We start from the raw sequence: 23120 nt of genomic DNA on the forward strand, positions 1-23120 counted from the left end.
GGTCAGCAGGGGGCAAGGAGGAGGGTCAGCAGGGGGCAAGGAGGAGGGTCAGCAGGGGGCAAGGAGGGGGGTCAGGAGGGCGGATGGCGAAGCTGCACTGGCCCTAGCGGGTAGCCCAGTTGGTTAGCACATCCTCCCCCTTTCGCCAAGGTTTCCGGTGGGATCCCCGTCAGGGCAAGAATCAACCAGCGAATGCGTACATAAGTGGAACAGCACGCCATGATTGTCTCCCTTTCTTTAAAATCAATCAATAAGAAAACAAAAAGTAAAAGCGGGCCCTGAACCTGGGGCAGGGCGGGCCACGGGGTAACATAGGGGCGTGGCCTTGAGTCTGCTGGTAGCGGGTGGGGTGGGAGGCGTTGCTGGGAGCTGGGAAGGGCTGGGCTCAGTGGCCGGGCGTTGGGCGGAGCCCAATGGAGAGCGGAGCTCACAGTGGTCCTGCTGCTTGTGCACCCGGCTCATGGTGTTGCCGCGACAAGGCGAGAACTCCGCGCGGCCCGCGTTCTGCAGCTGGGCCAGGAAGCAGCCCCCCACGGGCGTCTTCTCGGCCTCCTCCGTCTTTTCTATGACGTTCCAGTGCTGCCAGGGGGCGCAGGCCTGGGCAGGGCCACAGGAGAGTGGGAAGGAGGCGGACTGAGGTCCCACCACCCACAACGTGTCCCTGCCCCCGACTTCTGGGGTGTCCCGTCCCGCATTGCCCACCACAATGTTGTCGCTCCAGCTGACAACCGACGCCCCTAGTCCTTGCCCGGCCTTGAAGGTTTGGAAGGTCTGGGAGCCTACTGTTCGGGTCTCATCATCTGGAGGCACAAGGAGGGATGGGGCGATGAAGTCCGGCTGTGCACGCTCCCCGTAGCTCCTCCCTTCCCCTCCTTGCCTGGGACTCACTAAGGTCGAAGGGCAGAGATGAGCACTGGCCGCCCTCGGCCCTCCAGGGGCACAGGAACACGCCGCCAGTCTCCTCTTGACTGCGGCCTCGGATCCGCGGGGCGCCCACCACGATGGCCACGCTGTATAGAAAAAATGCGTGAGCACGGAGCGGATTCCGGGGTACCCCCGTGCCCGCGCAGGGAGCACTACCCCGAAGAGGGGTGTGCCTTGGGGGACACTGGGTCACATTAAGTAGTGCCCATGAGACCACTATGGTGGATAGAAGGGGAAAAACAAAAGTGGGGAAGGGGTTAGGTTAGATTCAAGCCCAATGACAGCCATGGGCTACACAAACACCCTGGGAGTTCTGGTTGGACCCTTACACCTCTCACCTCCCTCCATATTCCTCATTGATCAGTCATTAGTTGTAGGTCACATTGGGAAGGGGATTGGCTTTGGGGGTGGTGGCTCTCTTCAGCGGAGGAAATTCACCAGGGGGCTGATGCTTGAATGCGGTCTGCCATTGCCACTCCCCAAAGCTGGGCAGCACAGTGTCCACCACCAGAAGGAACTGGCTCAGGGGAGTTATTATAATAAGAGGAGGAACCAGGACTGTAATCTTGGCAATCTGATCTCACAGCCTGATTAATCCTAAGCACTAATGTTCTATTGCTTCTTCTCAAATATCTATAATTTTTATGGGGATCAGGGAAATGGAGTGGAAAAGCAAGGTGAGTAGATCGTTTTACAGTTTTGCAAGTCAATTTAAGACATTCGCACTTCTCTCTGTAGTTTGAGGGGATGGCAGTGGAGTGGGTCATACAAGTGACCCTTGGAGGAAAAAATAAGGTATCAACTTTTGTTTTTGCTGTAGTTTCAGTGCCTACCTCCTCTTTGGTGTCCCCTTCTGATACCCTCGCCTGAGCAGGTTCCTCCCCAGTATTCCTAACAAGCACTCAGCCAAATAGACCCTAGAAGTCACTTTGCCCAACCTCTATCACAAATGGGGAACTTGAGGTCCACAGAAGCAGTGATGGTGGGAGAATCTTTCTCTCTCCCAACACCCAAACTTCCCCCAGGGCTTACCTCCCATGGCTGTCCTTGTAGAAGTCCAATGAAAACCCAAAGTGGCTGCCATTGGGGCCTGTGTAGAAGGTGAGCCGCATTGGGTCCAGGTTCAAGGCCCAGGCTGGCGGTGCAGCACCGGGTCCCAAGAGCATCTGCACCCACTCCAGAAGCCAGAGGGCATGAAGTGGACACAAAGCTCTGGCCATCTTCCTTCTCCCACAACCTTCTTGGAAGGAATGGACTAACTCCTTCCTCTTCCTTTCAGTTTCCACCACAGGAAGTCTTTTCTTATCAAACTTGAACCCACTTACTGAACAGTAGGCGGAAAACAGGGCTGTTGGCCCTGGACCCATTTGGTTTCTAGGATTGCCAGGAAGGGAAGGGGGTGAGGCTACCCTGGGGGTGGATGCTGATGGCTGAAAGCTATGACTCCTCCCTTTTCCTGAGAGTAGTCTATCACCAAGTCTTGTTGGTTCTGCCTCTCAACTATGTCTCTTGAATCTTCACGCCATTTCTACTACCACCATGCAAGTCTAAGCCATCATGGCTTTCTGCTTGGGATAGTAAAACCATGAACTAGCTGGTCTGTACACCTCCACTCTAGCCCACAGTTCTATGGCCCCTCTTCCTCCCGCACAGCTGCCTGCACTACTGTGGCACATAATGACTTGGTTAGCGGTGGGGGAAGGAGTAAGGAAGCTGCTGCCTCCTGATAAGACCTGGGCTGCTGTACCCTCTTGGATAAGGCACCTATCCACTTCCTTTTAGGGCTTTGGTCAAGCTTCAGTCAGTCACATTGGTGCAGCAGCTTCCTCACTCTTCCTCCATCTCAGGCCAAGTCTTAATGTGGTCAAGCAGTGCAGCCAGGGCTGGGGAAGGGGTGGTGAATGGGTCTTGGTTGAAGGGAGAAGGGAGATGGGGATAAAGTGGAGTCAGATCAGGGTATTCTGGCTCATAGGCTTTGTGATTATTCACCAGCTGTTCGGTAGAAAGCAGGCCCCCTCACTCTTTCTGGTGACAGAGCTCTTGTCCAATCATCAAGAACCGATTCTAGTGGGGTCATTGCCAACAGGAAGCCTCCTCCAACTCTTCAGGCTGGCACCCTGGAATTAACACACAGTTTATCATGGCCTGTTCACTGGATCGTGTCCATGAATCCCTGGTGAGCAAGGTTCTTTACTGTAGTCTGGGGCCTAGCCGAGAGCCCAACTTGTAGTAGGTATTGCTGACAGACAGACTGGATGGAGCGTGCACCGAGCATGGAAGATGCAAACATGCGGAAAGAGAAGGAATAGTTTTGAGTAGAAAGGCAAGGTCATTTTCTGTGGATGTGAGCAAGAGTGCCAAGTCTTATTGACACTACATGTCTCCCCCCAAAAATAGGTTCTCAGGAAGGAAATTCAAGATCTGCCAGGGGAACAGGAACATGGCCACATTCTCCTTTTGCTCTATATTTTCTTTCTTTTTGTGTGTGTGTGTGCTCTATATTTTCTGATCAATTGCAACCATCTTATCTTGGAAACCCTTCGACTCCTCCCTTCTCCTAATTCACCATCTCAACACAAAGCTCAAAATCCTGCCCTTTACTAGGCTAGAAGCTCCTTAAATTTTAGTCCAGGCCTTCTTCACTGCTGATTTCTCAGTCCCAGGACCATAGTAGGCATGTAATGCATCTATTAGAATGAATACTTAACTCAGTTTTAAACTTACCTACCACCTTCCCACTGACCTCAACTGAGTGGTATTGTAATTATTGGTGTATACTGTGTAGCCCCAAATTAAGTCACATTTCACTGAAGTTTTTAAATAAGTATTTATTCTGTTCAAGGCACTGAGTAGTAAGGGATACAAAGGTCCCTGACCAAGGATCTTTAAAGAGGGAGTTAAGACATGAAGACACAACTGCAGCGGAGGAAGAGTAAAGAATGCCTTGAAAAGGGTGATTATGTCTAGGAGGGAGTTAAGATATGAACACACAACTGCAGCAGAGTAAAGAATGCCTTGAAAAGGGTGATTATGTCTAGCTGAAATCATTTATATCACATACTCCTCATAACAACTCCTATGAAATAGGTACTATTATGCCCATTTCATAAATGCCAAAACTGTGGCACAGAGTTTTAGGCAAATTGCCCAAGTTTACACGGCCAATGTGTGGATTCAAATGTTTGTGCTTAAATTCATGTTTGTTTCTAAAGGATTTTATTTCTTGGTTAATCCTCACCCGAGAATATTTTTCCCATTGATTTTCAGAGAGTGGAAGGGAGGGAGCGAGAGAGAAATATTGATGAGAGACACATCGATTGGTTGCCTCCCGAAAGTGCCCCGGGGATCGAGCCTGCAACCGAGGTATGTGCTCTTGACTAGAATTGAACCCAGGACCCTTCAGTCTGCAGGCTGACACTCTATCCACCAAACCAAATAGGCCAGGGTTAAAATCATGTTTTAAAAAAATTTATTTTATTGATTTCAAAGAGGAAGGGAGAGGGAGAAACATCTATGAGAATCATTGATCAGCTGCCTACTGCACGCCCCCTGTTGGGGATCTAGCCCGCAACACAGGCATGTGCTCAAACCGGAGACCCTCAGTCCTCAGGCCGATGCTTTATCCACTGAGCCAAACCGGCTAGGGCTAAAATCATGTTCTTATCCATTACACTCTTGTCAGAGAATCTCTTTTAGGGTGGCAGGACATAAAGGTCAGTTATAGGGAAGGGGAAGTAGTTGACTTAGGATAGGGTGGACCCGAGCATGAGGACAGAGTGGGCATTAGGGTGGAATGAAAAGCTGGGGTCAAATAACTCGAAGTCCTTGAATGCCTTATCGAGGAATTCGAACTTTAATCTGAAGATGGAGAATCATGAAGATTTTTCCAAGTCAGACAATAAGAGATATACTAATTGTGCTCCGATTTGGACGATTACACTGTCTGTGGATAGAAGGAACTGGAAAAGGCAGAACTCACTGGGAAGATGAGATGGAGAGCAACTGCAATCCTCTTGGTTTAAAGGTGATGGATGAGGCTTAAACCCGGGCACAGATGGCAGGAACAAGGGAGACAGCAGAGATTACACAATCAGTAACTGGATGTGGTGGGGAAGTGTCAAGTAACTCGAAGCTTTGGTGCCTTGTTGGCTGGTAGGACAGTGGTACCAGTAACTAAAATTGGGAACAGGTGGAGCATCGGATTTGGGAAGGGAGAGGAGTGTGGTGTTCAGTAAGAATTCTGTTCTTCTGGGAGCTCATCTGGGGTCAGAGCTGGGTTAGTCTCCTTTCTGAGATAATAGGCAGGAGTGCTGCTGACACACTGCTCCCACTTCTCCATCCCATCAGCCAACAGTGCTAGGATCCTCAATGAATTCAAAGTTCTGCTAAGACTTCATTTAGTCCACAATTATTAACTTCTACTATGTGCCTGGCACTGAGCTAGGTGAAGTGGATATAAAGAAAAACATTTTATCACCTTTGGTTTCCTTTCTAAACTCTGATGCATAAAAATCCTCAGTTAGTAGTATTTTACTTTGCTCAAATCTTTCTTGGACATATAATCAAAATGTTTATGTTCAACTCTGTAAAACACTCTAAGGAATTAAGAAAAAAAAAAAGGAAGTATAAGAATCAATCCCCATCCTCCCAGAACTTCTAATTTTATTGGGAAGCAGTGAACACAAAATGAACTGCACTCAGATTCTGAAAAGCCAGTAAGCTTATAAGGGACAAAGAATTATATCCTAAGAGTCAGGGAGGTCGGCCAGGAAATGCTGCAGACATGCAGATATGAATTGATAAAGGGGAAGTGAAGGTGTCTCTGGTAAGAATGGAAATGGTTGACAAGGCCTGGATTAGTCACTGAGGGTATAGAAGAGGCATGTCCATGTTGCAAGCCCAGGTGGCTGAGGCAGGCAGCTGCACAGAGCACTCTCTACAGGCCAGTCCGCTGCTTTCACTGGCACCTTGCCTGCTCAGAACATTACTTTTCATTTTTTTAACATCCTTTCTTTCTGGGCAGGAATTTTGCTATTTTAGGAAAATAGGCAGATCTGAGCATCCAACCCAAGGTTCATGTTGAATAGCTTCTCTTCAGTCAAGGGGAGAACACAGCTATTATGAGAGTAGGAAAGAAATAGACATTGTACTCCTCCTTCCTGAAAGACTGAGGAAGAGAGAGGAAACTAATTTATCCCTGCAAATCTATGTGACTAGCTTTGATGCTAAACTTTCCCTTTTGTGATTTTTTGATACAGTAGAGGCTTTTATCAGCTCAGTAACAAGGCCTATTCCTTTCACCAGGTAGCTCTCAAGTACTGTACTGGTATTAAAGGGTTGAGGAGAATAATTCAAGACTGGTTCTGGTATACAGAACTACTTCTGGAGGGCAAAGGCCAGGCAGATGACTCTTGTAATTCCATTGCCCTGAAGTTTATCCAAAATCTTAAAAATCAAACTCAGGAATTCCAACCCACTTACTTATTAGTGAGCCCCTACATGCCATATACCGTATTACACAGAGATTACATACCTAAGAGGTAAGGCAGAAATAGAAAATTCGTGTGAGAAAGAGGTGCACATTCCAAAGCACCTACTTAAGACTGAGAAGCTTTACTATACGTCCTCCCACATCATCATCTGTTCTCTCTACTTGGGCAGCCTGAGCTCTGAGAAGCACAATTCCAAACATCATAAAAAACTGGTTCTCAAGAGTCTATCCCTTGATCACTTCAAACAAGATGTTATTTGTAACCCTTAACTCCATCCCTTCCCAACTTGAATGGATGGGGCAACAATCACAACAGACTCTGCTAAGTTTCCACAAATCATTGGTTTATTAGAAAGTTCCTTTCCCTAATTTTACAGCATATATATCTCTATCATATGCGATAAAGTTAAATACAATCTGTTATGCTTGTAAGGAAGGGTAGGCTATTTTGTTTTTCTTTACTTTTTTTAAAGTTTTAAAATCACTATTCTGAAAGTTAAAGAAAACTGCCCCCAGGAAGGCAGAGGCAGCCAGAGTATGGCTCAATCTACAAGCTAATGGGAAGGGCAATAGCACAAAAATGTTAATACTGTATTATTTAAATTATTTACATGGGCTTCATGAAAGCAAAGAAAAATGAGTCCCTTCACGTCAAAGACATTTCATTTTTCCAGTGCTAGTTATCAAAAAAGTGATGCTTCTGAACCACGTGAGGAGCACTGAACAGGTAGGAGGCTCAGTCAAGAGCCTTGTTTGTCCAGCACTTGCTTCTCATAAACTCAAAACCTTTTCCATTTGGGAATTCGAGAAGAAAGGCAGAACACAGAGCCTTGGCCCAGGTAAGTAGGGTTTGTTTTTCCTGTCAGGTGACCACCCAACCAATTCTAGCCACAGGAATAGGCAGGGAAATGCCAAACAGGGATCCACTAATTATACCAAAGATGGTGAGAACTGCAATATAAACACTTTAGGGTCAGGGTGTTAATTAGGTCTGAAAACCTGGGTGAAAAGCAAGAAGAGGAAGAGGAACTGAGGTGGTTATTTCCTCTGGTAGGTGCCATGGTGTCACAGAAGAGAAAAGGAATCTTTACTGCTTAAGCTAAACTGGGCTGAAGGCATGGAAACTATGAAGCAAAAGAATTTGCAGTATCTATAAATGTGCTCATGTCCCAACAAGAGGAGGAAGAAAACGGAACTCTACCATCCCCCAGCCTACTTCTACTTGTTTCTAGCCAACCAAAAAGGCACATTAAAAAACAAAAAATTATCAGAGGAGGCTAAGTACTAGGAAGGCAAATGGACTGCCTAGAACAAGGCATCAGAAACCCCCAATCACTCTGAATCTCACTGCTTTCAAATAAAGCTCTTGAATGTTTTCCTCCTCTGTGGAGCCCACCTGTTTCTCTGTAAAAAACAAAAACAAAGCATATGAAGACCACCATAACTGAGTATTCCTCTGAACCCCCAGCTGACTGATGCCCATTAGTTCAAACATCCCAGTGCTGGGGGCACCACTTAATGTAAATTACTGAACATTTTGTCCCAGCAAAAATGTTAAACAATGTTCCTTTTTTGCTCTGACATTTTTATAGTTCGTAACTTCAAAAAATACATGAGTTTGATAAAATATACATGCTTAGTCATTTTGCATCTAGCAGAAAACAAATACTTTATTTTTTGCTTTCATCTTATAACCTTTAGTTTCTTAATTCAACTAGGCAAACATATTTACACAAAGCCACCAGAACAAGGATCACTTAAAGAGCTAGATGTAAAAAATATTATTGCAGTATACTACAAATATGGAACCTTTTTTTATGAGCTACAAAAAGCAGCATTTGCGTTTATAGAGTTCAGTGCAATTTTTTTACGTTAAAAAAATCCTATAAATTAAGAAGGAAACATCAACATGACAGAAGAAAATACACCCTTCAGACATACAAGCTCCTCCCTGGGAAAGCACATGAGAAACTGTGTTCCGCATAGCTTGTAATCATGATAGGATCTTCTTTTCTGGGATAGTCCGATGTCTCTTCTGGGATGAGGGACACGAGGACATCAGTGCCAAACGTGTGGCTCTTTAGGTGGGAAGAGGATCCAAAAACAGAGTAGCATCTGATTCCAGGTCTGACTCCCTTTCCACCTCACCCAGGGTAACACAAGGTCACCAAGGGATGGTCAGACATTGGGAAGGCAGGATCAGATGGACAACCCGCCGGCCAGAGAGGAGAAAAATGTTTTAAAATTTATAGAAGGGAAGAGCAGAGGTTAAACAGTAGAGGGAGAAGGGGAGCATATAAACTTGACCATCTGGAAATGTTGCTGCAGAGGGGTGGGTAGCACTTACTAGTGTTTCCTAGTCTAGAAACACAGGAGGGGGAGGGATACAAGGAAAGGGGGGAGAAATCCCTGATAGTGAACCCAAAGCAAACCTCAAATCTAAAACCACCCCTGCAAGCCAAAACCCAATTCTTTGGCTATCAGACACTGCCCATCCCAGCTTCTACTTGCTGGTATTAATGGCTCAACACTCCCAAGGGAAGACTTATGGGTCACCTTCCCTGGTCCTACCTGGGCTCTCATCCCCCAACTCATGTGCCATGGCCAGGGGGGTGCTGCAGGTCCTGACCTGAGAAGATGGGGTGAAGAAGTGGGTGAAGGTGGAGGGCAGTGGCAGCTGCTGCAGCAGGCCGTGGGGCAAGGAGGGTAGGATAGAGGGCAGCATGTGGGACAGGGTGGAAGGTGAAGGGTCCAGGATGGATGGCTGAGGCAGGAATGATGTGAATGGGATGGCTAGCGAGAAAGGTGGCAGGGTGGCCAGGGATGATTGAGTGAGTGAGGTGGGATAAGGAAATGGGGGTCAGGTGGGGCTGGGGAATATGATGTACTTGGGCAAGTGGCTGGGGATGAGGGTGGGGGTGAATGCCAATGGCGGCAGCAGCTGCTGCGGCATGATGCTGTAGGATGGCATGCTGAACAGTTGTGATGGAGGTGGCAGAGGCTGTGGCCGGCTGCTGAATGTGGATGGGCTGCAGGGCTGGAGTGGCTGGGGCCAGGGCAGCAGAGGCTGGAAAGGCTTTTACTTGCTTGGCTAGAAGCTGCTGCTGGATGTGCTGCTGTGCAGCCTGCTGGAGTTTGCTGTACTTCTCCATCTCCTCGGGGGTGAAGGTGATGGGCTGGCTTTCCAGGGGGGCCAGGGAAGCATCCTCTGCCCCATCAGCTGACTCGATACTAGGCTCCCCACTGGGCGGTGCATAACTGGAGAAGTGCTCAAGTTCTGGCACTATTGGCAGCAGGCTAGATTCCACAGGGCCTGGTTGACTGCCACTATCCAAGGATTCTAGGGTGTCCCCATCGCTGGGGTCAGGGAGGTAGTTATGGGAGATGGTTGGGTCCCCAGGATAGCAATCAGAGTGCACTGGGGTGCCTAGTGGAGCCACAGGGTGATTAGCAGTAGTAGCTTCTTCAGATTTTGGCTCTTCTGGAGGTGGGTCTGATAAGGGGCCAGCGGTTTCCTCTGAGGGGTACTGATGTCCAAATGGGGCATCACTATTCCCTGGAGCCCCTTCTTCTGTCTCTGACTGTTCTTGCTCTTCCCCTCTTTCTAAGCCAGACTCTTCACATTTCTTGGTGTTGGGCTTTCGGGTAGCTGGGAGTTTCCCTATCAGTGGAAGGACAGGCTTATTGCCAAGAGAGGGGGGGAGCTTGGGCCCAAAGTAACCTTGTGGGGGGTCCTTGAGCTTGAGCCCAGCTTTATTTGGGGTGGCCAGCACCTCCTCACTTACACTGAGTTTCCTCTCCACTTTCCTTGACTGGATCTTCTCCAGTAGAAGTTTGGCAGTGAGAGAGTTCTTATCTTCAGGGCTGCAGTCACTCTCTGATCCCCTTCCTGTGCCAACACTGCTGTTCTGGGAGGGTAGGCCTGTCCCTTTACTATCATCTCCTCTGCCATCTTCCTTTTTCTCATGGCCTTCTCCCCGACCTGATCGGAAATAATGAGGAGACTGGGAGCGGTAGATTTTGGAGCGAATGAAGTCTCGACGACCAGAACGCCTCTCCTCAGGGCTCTCGTGACCCCATGATCCTTTCCTAGAGCCTGATCTTTGGGAAGGGCTTCTGGTGCTGCGGCTGCGGTCCCGGCTATAGCTGCGGCTTCGCTGCCAGCTGTGGGCTGTGGTACTACGGCTTCTCCGTTTGCTTCGGCTGCGGCTGCAACTACTGCTGCGGCTGCGGCCCCGGGATCTTGAGCGGTCTCTGGTATGACTCCGAGACCGGCTTCGGGACTGGCTGCAACTGAGGCTATAGTCATCGGAAGATGAGTATTTGTGCCGTTTGGACCGGTGCTTGGAGCTGGTGTAGTCTGAGTCATCAGAGTCATGGGAGCGCTTTGAGTGCCTTCGTGATCGGTCACTATAGTCACTATAGCTGTCATCAGAATAACTATGCTGCCTACTATAGCAGCTCTGGTCTGAAGAAGCCTCTGAGCTACTTGAGTAAGAACGCTGGGAGGAACGGTGTGAGGAATGGCGCCGGCCAGACCGTGAGCGGCTATGGGAATGCTCACTGCCCGAGTCTTCCTCTTCCTCCTCCTCCTCCTCTTCACTGTATTGGGATGGAGACTTCTGGTGCAGCCGGCGTGATGAAACATCATCACTATCCTCATCTCCACTGCTGGGTCGACTCCGATGGCTGGACCGGCTGCTCCGTTTGGTGCTAGCTCTTCGCTGGCAGGATGAAGTTGGAGGTTCACCTTTATGTTTCCTCCCACCATGATCTTGAGAGCTGCCACCACCTCCACTTTCATCCTTTTTGCCACTGCTCCCTTCTTCACCTGGGAGGGATCTCCGCTGGGAATCATCTTGGGCTCGCCGCCGTCTTCTTGGTGGAGCAGGGCTACCACTCCCAGGGGGTTCTGGTTTGGGTCCCCGTTCAGAATCTGCCGGGGCTGACTTATTCTTCTTCCGTTTTCGTTTCTTGCGCTTCTTAGACTTCTCCCCAGACTCAACCTTAGAGCTTTTGTCTTCTGGGTCAGCCTTGTGTTTCCGTTTGTGTTTGCTGGATTTTTTGTGCTTCTTTTTCTTTTTGTGTCGGTGGGACTTCCCAGATCGTTCTTTCTTGCTAGGAAGGCTTCTCCCTGTGTCTTCTGTTTCTGATCCATGGCTGCCACCAGGCTCCTGCTTATTCAGGCCACGACAGGAAGATCCTGAGGCAGGTGCATCTATTCTATCTCCTGAGGAATGTTCTACTTTCTCTCCTCCTTCCTTGCTTTTATTTGGCTCACCAGGATCAAGGCCTTGTTGATGGTCCTTTGAGGAGCCTCCTATGTCCTTTGGTTTTTCTGTCCCTTTAGCTCTGGCATCTTTGTTCCTTGAAAGTTTAAAGTCAAAGTATAAAGGGTTACAACTGTATGAAATGGAGGGTTCTGCCTTGGTGAAAATTAATAGTTCTGATGGCCACTGGAGGGCAGTGCTTTCATCTTTGCTCAAAACTGGAAAGAAGGGGCCAGTAGGATGTTTGGGTCCCTCACGGCTTTCTTTCCCTGGTGGGGTGGTCTGAGAGGTTTCTTTAGAAGGGTTAGGCTCACACATCTGGATACCTGAAGACTTCTGACTCTCTAAACTCTGCTCACTTATGTCCCCTCCTGAAGCCTTCTTGGTTTCAGCTCTGCTTCCAGGTTCTGAGGGCTCAGCCACACTGGTTTCCGCCTGCTGCTCCGAGACTTCACTAACAGTCTTTTCTGCTCCTTGGCTTGCTGCCACCTTGCTTAAGCGTTTAGGCTTGGGAGAATTGCTTTTTTTGCTCTCTAGGGCATTCTTTGGGTGTGTATTATCACCACCTTCCATTTGTTCGCTAGCTCTCATAAAGAGGAGGAAGGGAAAATTAGGTTTTACTTTGCAGTGTGCTGGGGGGATGTAGTGGTAATACTCTGGCTCTGTTGCCCCAGCTCCTTCTTCTCGCTTCATTCTTTTTAACTTAGATAATGTTGAGGCAAGGGACCCTCCATCCTGAGGGTCTTCGTCCTCTTTTTTGCCATCGAGATTACTACTAGCATCAGAGTCTCCCACCTTCTGCAGTCCTTGGTCAGACCCCTTCTCATCAGCTTTTGTTCCATCTTCAGAAGTTCCTTCCTCTGCGTGGTCCTTGAAAACTGATGCTATTGATTCGAGTTTGACAGGAGCCTTCTTGGCAAAAGAAAATGACACTCCCAATTTTTGCAATGGGGTACCCAGATTATTCTTAATGCCAAAGCTGACACCTTGGGAGACTAACCCAGGAGCCTGTGCCAGTCCAGTGGTATTAGTGATTTGTACTGCAGTGAAAGGGCCTCCTTTATCTGTGGAGAATTCAGATCCTAGTCCACAAGTGGCAGGGACACTTATGCCACTATTTGTAGCTGATTCATCTTTATCATCATCTCCACCTTCTTCATCTACAGCCACTGTGGTTGGTCTGAACATAGGACCACTTCCAGGTGCACTACACATTGGTTTAGAAAAATAAAAAACAAACGAACAAAAAAAAAACAGGTTTAGGAGTACATTTCATGCTTCCTCTAAAATACCTCATGTTCTATCATTCTTTACAGGTAGGTCTAAAAGACACTGAGTGGTGGTCATTCCCTAGCCTTGTGTTAATGAAGGGAACTCTCTGACTGAGGTTAGGCAAAATCTCATACTGTTAATCTATCAAGCTACATTTCTAAAACTAGACAGTTACTACTATTTCTTCCTAAGGTATCTAAAATTAAAATATTTTATCATTATCATCTGGTAAAGTCTACCCATCCTGTATCCATGCTCATTTCTTACTGTATCATCCTACCCATCAGTATGTTATCAAATGTATGGCTGAACATCTATTCACAAGGTTCTATTCAGCTAAAAAAACAACACCCTAATTTTCTCTGCTTTCAAATTTCATTTTTTTAAAATGTGCATGTTCTCTGAGTTAAATATAATCAGAACCTCCAAAGTGCTACTACTCTACGGTGGTCTGTGGCTAGTATGTCTATTTTAGAAACGAAGGGTCTGTGCCTATTTCCTGGGCCCCACATCTAAGCATTTACTTATAAAAAAAGATTTTTTTTTTTAAATTGATTTCAGAGAGGAAGGGAGCGGGAGAGATAGAAACATCAATGATAAGAGAGAATCATTGATTAGCTGCCTACTGCACGCCCATTGGGGACTGACCCCACAATCTGGGCATGTGCCTTGACGGGGAACTGAACATTAAACTGCCCTCCTGGTTCATGGATCAATGCTCAACCACGGAGCCACACCAGCCAGCTGCTTTGGCTTTGATTCTTTCTGGGCATTACATACAACAATCACGATACTACTAAGGACTTTCTCAGATTTGAAAACAGGAACACTGAGGAGCCTCAAAGCCAACATTTTAAAACCCTGTATGCCGGAAATTTTTATAGAATGTGAATTATAAAGGCATCTCTCAAGCTAAATTGAAGAACTAAGAGCATTAGATATCTATTTTAAGTCCTCATTATCTGAACTCTACATACTAGCTGTCTTAAACTCAGGAATCAAATATATTTGGATAATGTGGTATCCCTTACTATCGGAAGACAGGAACCCAATAGATTTGGATAGCAATAGATACTTACACTGTCACAAAACCTACCACACAGGAAAGAAAACCTCAAAGTGAATAAAAAGGGAACTTATTTTGATATTTGCTTAGTCTTTGCCATGTTACTTCAGTAATATTTACTTACTATGGGGTCATGCATTACTCCTAGGACAATTAAATACCTGATGAGGGTTCAAAACTTTCTTTTATTCTCCCAAGAGATTACTCAGTCATCGTTTAGCTGTTTGTTTGTAAAACTGAGGAAAGTCACCTCTGAAGAAAAACATGTATTAAAAAATGTCCTGAACTAGAAAGTGGTCTGTTATATACTTTTTAAGGAGGTACCCTTGTAACATGTACAAAAGGAATTGTTTTACTACATAAAGAGCTGCCAAAGAAGAAATCTATAGACAGTTTAACTCAACATTAGGGCTCAGGTTAATTCTGTTTCAAAACTTACACTAATATGTGTTTTCTCCCTTCCTTCTGTCTCCAAAACATAAGAGAAGTAAATAAGTAAAACAGGATCCAGAGACAAAAATAAACCTAGTAAGTCCAGGAATGAGGCTGTAAACTTTTAATAGGAGCAATCAGTTTATCTTTTAACTATAACCAGTTCCTTCCTTTGGTCCTGGTCAACCATTAAAAATAAACATGGGACCCTAGCTGATTTGGCTCAGTGGGCAGAGTGTCGGTCTGCGCACTGAAGTGCCCTGGGTTCAATTCTGGTCAAGAGCACAGGCCCAGGTTGTAGGCTCAATCCCTAGTGGGGGAGGGCAGAAGGCAGCCAATCAATGATTCAATGATTCTCTCTCATCATTGATGTTTCTTTCTCTCTCTTCCATTCTGAAATCAATCAATAAATATTTTAAAAAAACAAACAAACATGGGGCCCAGCCAGTGTGGCTCAGTGGTTGAGCATTGATCCATGAACCAGGAGGGCAGTTTTATTTTCAGTTCCCCGTCAAGGCACATGCCCAGATTGTGGGGTCAGTCCCCATAAAACAAAATAAAAACAAAACAAGCACGGGTGAGAGGGGGGTAGAAGAGGTTATATGGGGGATAAATGGTGATGGAAAAAAATAACAAAATAAAGGGAGAAAAAAATCAACTCAACCCAAACTAAACAAACAAACATGGGGGGGGGGCCTTCTAATTGAGCATATACCTCACAAATCTTCCGATGCTTAAAGACTGGGTCCCCAAAGTCTAATTGCTTAGAAATTCAGCCTTAAGTGGAAAAAATTTCACCGAAGGCAAAATACCAGCTCCAAACTGTTAAGCAGGAACCTTATTGCATTCCCTAGGTTTCATAGTTTTTAGTACTAACTTATAGTACTTAAAAGGCATTTACTACACTTGAATCTGTGCTGCAGTACTTTTTGGTTATAAAATAATAATGTAACAAATGTGCTTTTCTACATAAGAATGAATGTCGGAGATAGGAACAATAATAGCGTATAATTTATTGAGCATAACTTATATGTACTAAGCACTTTTAATGTAATAACTTAATCACTCTTCACAACTATAGAGATTAGACTGTTATTACCATCTCCATCTTATAGATAAGGAAACTGAGGCATAGAGGTTAGATAATTTAAGGTCACACAGATTGCAGAATATGGCCTCAGATGAGCACCTTCTTAATCAGTATATCATACTCTAAGTATCGATATGCTTTTAGGTTGAAAGAGGGAATCTATTAAAAACTTAAGCATTATAATTCTTAAATCTTAAGGATTATAATTATCCATAGACTCTCTGAGAGAAAATGTCCTCACCATTCAGCTTGTTTTCTTTGCTCTGCCAACTCATGGAGACGCCGAAGGGCTTTTTCCTGTTTCTTCTCATCCTTGCGGGATCTTGAAGAAACATTTCGAGCAAACTCTCTCTGCTTGAGATCTTTCAATCTCTGGGGTAACAAAAGAAGGGAACAGAGGGTGGGTGATTTAGAGTAACTTGGGGATCCTGAAAACAAGGCCTTTAAAATTTACCCTCAATCAACAGTTATAGTGCTAGTGTAGAATACATTGTTATACTCTCTTCTGGTAATAGAAAACACAATGGCTGATTACTCTGGGTAACACACTTGTAGTATCTGCATTTCTAATTAAGACAGCATACCATTTGCTTTATTGGGAAAACTTAAATGATGTCAGAAGCAATGAGCAAATTTTAGAACACTAGGAAGAAAGAAAAGGGACTATTTAATCACCTGCTCTTCCAGGATGCAAAACCAGACAAATAGAACATGAGATAAATTGTAATAACACAAGCCAAAGAAAACAGAAAGGGGTTAAACTAGTACAGAAAGTTACCCAGGTGTAAGATCTTAAAAAGCAATGTACAGCTTACATGGGGAGGTTATTTGAATCAGAACTAACAAATAGAAAGCATACTTTTATTTCACCATAAAAAGGTGCTATTATTTCTTTTTAGCATGAACAGTTTTCCTGTGACTATCAAACAAACCGTTTTCCAATGCTACTAGCATGTTCGGAGCTCACCAGTTCGACCATGTTTCATCCGGTCATTCTGGTGAAATTAGACAGTAATATGTGTAGCTTTTCATTGCTTCATAGCCCTGAGAGGAACATCCAGGGGATGAGAAGGGAGAATAGAGATAAGTCAAAGAATTTATTACTTAAAATCCTAATAAAAGAATGGGTCTTTTATTCTCAGAAGCTATTATATATTTTTCCTTAAAACAAAAGAACAAGAACCAAAAAAGAACAGTGCTATGACACACTGGTAACAGAGTCCAGACATATCTATCTGCAATGAAGACAGAACTAAAATTATTTTTAACACGCTAACATTAAAACCAAAGAAACCAAAACACATACATTAGCCTATGTTTTTACCACATCATTGGGAAAAAGAATTTGACCCAATATAAAGTGGACATTGCTTTGTGGAAAGTCATGATGTTCAACAGACAGAGGAATTTTCTTAGCTAGTATTTATGAAATGTGTTTTGAGTATTTTTGAATTGGGAAGGGAAAAGGGTGGAAAGACACACACAAAGAAAGATGTACAGCTAAAGACACTAGTAGAAAAACTCACTCTTGTGATCTGGGCTCCCAAATTAGAAGGATTTGCTTTCAATACATCAGCTGAAAATGTCACATCACAAAGAAAAAAAAGTAAAATAAAACAAGAGTGGAAGAGAAAAAAAAATAAAGCAAGCATTACTACACAAGCTCTCTTAGTGAATCTGCAAACTATTATACTGAACAATCAGGGACAAAGCCATCAACTCTAAAAGGGGTGGGAAGAAAGGAAGCACCTGTACAACACATACATGTGTACATTTACACAGACTTGACATAGTAACAATCCCTCCTATATAAATGGAAGTACTGCTTTTTTTTTTTTTTTAGGAAAAAATATGGTTATAGAACTCAAGGAAAGACCACTGCTGTCTAAAAGCAGTTAGTCTTATTTTCATTTACCTTTATTTTGAGGACGCTCAAGTAACCAACAGCTGGCAAAATTGTTTTACTGAGGCTAGTTGCCCAGAATTACGATTTTTATAAAAACCACTTTAAGATGGATGATCAACTATTTTAAATAAACATGGATTCCAATTTCCTCTTTCTGAAGAAAATGAAGCAGAGAGGAAGAGCCTGTCAGAACTATTATATGATTACTAGAGCCTGTCAGATCTAGTTGTTTTTTTTCCCTCCCCAAACACTTAACAGAATGAATGTATGCTTTTTTCACATCTGCTATTTTCTCTCAGCCACCCAATATGCCTGGAAAATCTACGGGTGTCTATTCATTTCCTTCCCTCTTACAAATATTTCATCACTTTTAGGAGTTATTTCAAACTATAGGACACTGTCTAAAAGAATGAGCATTTTGCCCTGGCCAGGTAGCTCAGTTGGTTAGAGCATTGTCCCGATACGCCAAGATTGCGGGTTGGATCCCCGGTCAGGGCACATACAAGAATCAACCAATAAATGCATAAATAAGTGGGAAAACAAATCGATGTTTCTAAAGTAAAAATAAATAAAAGGATGAGCATTTTATCAAAGTCTGGAGTCTCCAGGATAAGTCAGACAGTACATAGAGCCAATTATTCAGTAAGCCACTTCGTGTGACCTTGAAGTTGATGGGGATAGGACTATGTCCACATCATCCTGAAGATACTCTATCTCAAATTCCTACCACAACACAATTGGAGGTAGGAAGGGAAGAAAATGAGATGCTGTCAATAAAACAAATCCAAATTGCATCACCTTCTATGCAAAGCTATCCTGGTACTATATAGGGTGCAGCAAATACTCCTATCACCTTTACTAACTTTATAGTCAAGTCTGGGGTCTCAAAAGTAGAATTGGGAACCCTAGGATTCTAACCCAAACCTTAGAGACAGGGCTTAGGCAACTGCCTCAAACCCAACATATATTGGAGGTCTCTTTCAGGTAAGGGCATTCTGATAATAAAAATGAATTCCTAACTCAGTCTCTCCTTTCTACTCAAGGTCAAACTAAATGATCCCTCCCAAAGTCTCTACTGATCGCTCATAAGACAGGATTTTTCTTCTTTCTGAACTGTCTTATTAGCACTTTGTAGTAACACTCATCTAGCAACCAACATACTTTGCTCTGACTACACTTATTCCTACCTTTCAGAAAGGTTTATGTATAAAGTTTCAGAGTTGAAAAGTTGGGTTCTAATCCATTAATTACTAGCCAAGTGGTTTTACCTTTTTTGAACTCCAGTTCCCTCATTAGAAAAGGAGGGCTATCTAGCAGATTTATGAGATTGTCAAAATAAGTGTAAAGCACTTAGAATGTCAAAATTGCACAGTACTGACTCTCCCCCTCATCTTTATTTGGGCAAGGACTAGGCTTATCTTTATAATCAACCTTGAAGTACACAGAGCAATACTAAGTCTACAAAAGGTTTAAGTAGTTGGCGAATAATTTGGCTTAAACATTGGATCCTTGACTTTTCCCCATATAATTTTTTACCATATGTAGAAAATTTTGATTATGAAATGTTTTCATATCTCTAGTAGGGATATGATTGTTACATAATAAGGTTTTCCTAGTTATTACTCTCATATCATAAGGAGTTTCATTCTTTAGAGAATCAAAAAGTCTAAAATTTTAAGCCCTTTTTCTTCTGGACAGAACTGGGCCAAATGCCAAAAAAGTTCCTGACCAGAAACTTCTCAATTTCCTAAATAAAAAGTAATTCTTATAAAAAGATACAAAACCCATTTTATTCAGTTTCTTCTTAGGTGAAGAAAACTCTTTGTAAATGCCCTAACGAAATATAGTCACTTTCTGTTCCCCTTTTGCAAGTAAAAAGGGTGAATCGTTCCACTACTGACAAAAAAAAAAAGATATGAGACCCTAATTTAGAGTCAGGTTTTCCAAAGATGCCTATTTTATTCCAAAAGGCTACCAAGCCTGGCTCACTTGCCACTGAATATCCATATGAAATTCTCTCTGTGATTATGCTTTTACTTTCCTCTTAAGTTTTAAAGAGAATTACAACTTCAGATAACTTCTTCAAGGTGAGACTAGAAAAGCAACACATCTATTAGAGAAGAGAAAGAGCTCATGGAAGGAGAACAAAATTATAGATGTGCCATCAACCCAAAACTCTTTTCAAAGGCTGAGCAAATTCTATATCATAAACAAAAGTTCAAGTTAGACTCCAAACTGGGACACAGTCTAATCTGAATGGTGTAATTAATCATTTAAGCTTATTACAAAGCCAATATATAATATATGCCCTTAGCTCTAAAATTATAAAGTATACTTTCTGAAGAGTTGCTGATAAATTTGCTTATTTCTTGAACTATTAATGATTATTAATAAAAAGTTAAGCCAAATAACACATTTTTAGCTGGAAAATATTTGATTCAAGAAAAGGAGACCGGACCCTATTCAAATGAAAAGTTTTGAAGATCCTGTTCTCCTGCAAAAAACCAATAGCATGTTTCCAAGTACACATTTGTGGCATAGAGCACAAAGGGAAGAAACATTTCTCATGGAGTCTGAATCACATGGTAGCTGGGGTTTCCACTAAATTTCTCAAAAAACCAGTAGAGGGAAGACCTTAACAAACAACCCAGTGCTTGGAATACCCATCTACATAATAACTATGGTTATTTGGGCTAAAGACCACTTCAAATGTAAATAACATTCCTGCTCTTTAAACACAGCTAAATAGCACTGTGTTGGCAGAAAAAAAAAAGTCTATTTCAGAAATAAACTCCTGCTCCACTATCCAACTATAAACAAATTAAACCAGGGAAATTCGAATCTGGTAAATCTTACCAGGTTTTTAATGTGGGTGATAAATTTGCCCTCATCATCAATAATGTGGAATGTCAATAGCAAGGAATGGCACTGTGTTTAAGTGGGGAATGAATGAGATAAAGATATTTCTATACAGCTTTCCCTAACAAAATATTAAGGTCTGAGTCTAATAAAATATTTTTTGTTATCTTTTGATGCTACTCTTCTTTCCTCTATCAAAACAAAATTTGATGCTATAAGTTTATTGAGTATACTTTACTAGGAATAAATCTTACACGTATTTTACACCTGTTATCTCAATTTAAAAAATAAAAACGATAGTTCCCATGTGAAAAAAATTTCAGGCATCAAAAAATAGGCAGAGAGTATTTCCTATTGCCACTTAAATTCCTATGTTCTAATATTTACTCAACTTTAAAGAGAAAACCTGATTTTGTCTCTTTAGGGTCAAAGGATTATCTTTCTTTTACTAGATAGCCACCCCTCTCCTCAGAACAGGGACTTCTTTTTTTACTAAACCTGCAATACACACACCATTGTCTATGGCACAAGAAATGCTCAATAAACATTTATCAAATGTCCAGTTTTAAAATGAGTTGTTGGGAGAGGAAACATATACATATACTTTTATGTATTATTTTTTGGTTATGAACAGAGATGGGAAACAGTGAGTAAAGAAGGGGTGGTTGTATGCATCTCAATCTCTTTTTCTGGCTAAGCATAACCTGGCCTTTTCTGAACCTCAACCACTCCCTTTCCTCTACGTTAACAATCCTGCATACCCCAAATCCATGGCCTCATCTCCCCACTGTTTCCTGCTTCACTCTCATAACATAACATTAATGTGGATTTTCTCTCCCAAATTGGAGTAATCATACTGTAGTTGTTACTTGGCCAGGTTATTCTGATTCAAGTCTGTGTTTGATGCCTCTGGATGAGACCATCCAGAACATCACTATGTGGTGAGAGAGGAAAAACACCAGGAGAGAACACAAAGTCTCAGCATTACAGCACGTAGAGAAGGAAGATTATAGTCAAATGACTAAGGAAGTCCAAATTACTAGATAGTAGATGTAAATTCTTTCTTTTAGCACATGCATATCAGTTAAGAGTGATGAAAATGAATTTTATTCACTAACACAGAAAACCGAATGTTTGGTAACAGAAAAAAACTAAACACTAATGCTGATTATAGATACTGAAAAAAATCAGAGGGAAAAAGAAAAGTATACATTCTTTTAAGAGTAGTACTAATTAAAAAAAAAAAAGAGTAGTACTAATTAGTCATTTAGGGCAATACTTTAATTTTATGCCCAGTTATTTTGTAACACTATGACTCTTAATATTATTTGGCGAATATCAAATTAATGTCACAAAATCACTGTGTAATGCTTGCTTTGTTATGCTCAGGAATTCAGCAAAAGGCCTTAAACATACGATATATTCTTTAATACCAGGTGTGCCTGCTTTATTTTACACACACACACACACACACACACACACACGCTGGAAAAATGAGGTCTTAAAAATAATTTTAATGGAATATAATCCACATACCATAAAATTTACCCATTTAAAGTATAAAATAAGGTGGGAATAGTACGTCCCAAGTTGTGCAATCATCACCACTACCTAATTTTAGAACATTTCCATTACCTCAAAAGAAACCCCGTACTCATTAGCAGTCATTCCCTGTTGTCTCTTTCCACCCAGACCCTGGAAACCTAACCTACATTCCATATAGATTGGCTTACTCTAGACGTTTCATACAGATTAAATCATACAATATGGGCATCTTTATGACTGGCTCCTTTTACTTAGCATAATATTTGCAAGGTTTGTGCATGGTGGATTTATCAGTAAGTCATTCCTTTTAATTGCTGAATAATATTCCATTGCAGGGATATATCACTTGTTTACCCATTCATCAGTTGATGGATATTTAGATTGTTTCTACTTTTTGGCTATTATGAATAACACAGCTATGGACAATCTTGTTACAAGTTTTTGTGTGGACATACATTTTCATTTCTATTGGGTATATACTGGCCATATGGTAACTTTATATTTAACATTTTGAGAAATTGCCAAACTGTCTTCCAACACTATTAACAATGTAGGAGAGTTCCAATTTCCCTCTATCCTCTCCAACACTTGTTAATGTGTCTTTTTAATTTTAGACATCCTAGTACATGTGAAATGGTATGCTATTGTGTTTTTGTGGATAACGAGGTTTTTAAAAACATATATATATTTTTATTGATTTCAGAGAGGGAGAGATAGAAATATCGATGAGAGAATCATTGATCAGCCACCTCCTGCACACCCCCTATTGGGGATTAAGCCCACAACCTGGGCATGTGCCCTTGCTGGAATCGACCCCGGGCCCCTTCACTCCACAGGCTGACTCTCTATCCACTGAGCCAAACAAGCCAGGGCTGTGGATAATGAGTTTTAAGTATATCTACATAGCCCTCTAGGTCCTATCTGGAGGCAAAGATTTGCCCTCTATCTAAAATTTGAAGGATTATAATTCATAAGAGCTGCTTGAGCTCAAAGCAAATGGAACAGCAGCATCCCGGTTCAGAGCTCTTTTCAGTATTGTCATTCATAAACTTCTCATTATTCCTTAAGATAATTTAACTTTTCTGACTATAATACAACATACAGCCTTAGCCTAGAATCTCCACTACAGTGCAACAGTGTGATAAAAATATAAGCAGGTCCTTGAATAATGTAGTTTCATTATAAAGTTAATGAGAGGGAAAAAAGAAAAATTAATTCCCAGCATGGGCTACTGTCTGTGGTTTGCACATTCTCCCCATGTCTAT

The 23120-nt window shown here is 42.8% G+C and overlaps 2 protein-coding genes across 11 annotated transcripts in view; both read right to left on the reverse strand.

Moving 5' to 3' along the window:
• The window catches only part of ITGA2B (integrin, alpha 2b (platelet glycoprotein IIb of IIb/IIIa complex, antigen CD41)), a 21029-nt gene extending 14379 nt beyond the window's left edge, over window positions 1-6650 (reverse strand). The window contains 5 exon segments of the mRNA XM_005863843.2: window positions 432-597; window positions 703-800; window positions 889-1010; window positions 1957-3041; window positions 4904-6650. Of these exon segments, the coding sequence (XP_005863905.2) occupies window positions 432-597; window positions 703-800; window positions 889-1010; window positions 1957-2291 (721 nt within the window). The 5' untranslated portion in view covers window positions 2292-3041; window positions 4904-6650.
• Window positions 6651-6738: 88 nt separating this feature from the next.
• Window positions 6739-23120, reverse strand: part of GPATCH8 (G patch domain containing 8) — a 77026-nt gene continuing 60644 nt past the window's right edge. For 8 of the 10 annotated variants that reach the window (XM_014537742.1, XM_014537748.1, XM_014537743.1 and 5 more), the window contains 3 exons: window positions 17072-17121; window positions 15787-15917; window positions 6739-12892 (listed from right to left, as the gene is read on the reverse strand). In XM_014537742.1, coding sequence (XP_014393228.1) covers window positions 9007-12892; window positions 15787-15917; window positions 17072-17121 — 4067 coding nt within the window. In that variant the 3' untranslated portion in view covers window positions 6739-9006. The remainder of the gene's footprint in view (window positions 12893-15786; window positions 15918-17071; window positions 17122-23120) is intronic. The other 2 variants (XM_005863845.2, XM_014537750.1) reach the window with 1 other exon arrangement.

This window comes from Myotis brandtii, unplaced genomic scaffold, assembly GCF_000412655.1.
Source record: "Myotis brandtii unplaced genomic scaffold, ASM41265v1 scaffold1814, whole genome shotgun sequence".
In the NCBI taxonomy this organism is placed as follows: domain Eukaryota; kingdom Metazoa; phylum Chordata; class Mammalia; order Chiroptera; family Vespertilionidae; genus Myotis; species Myotis brandtii.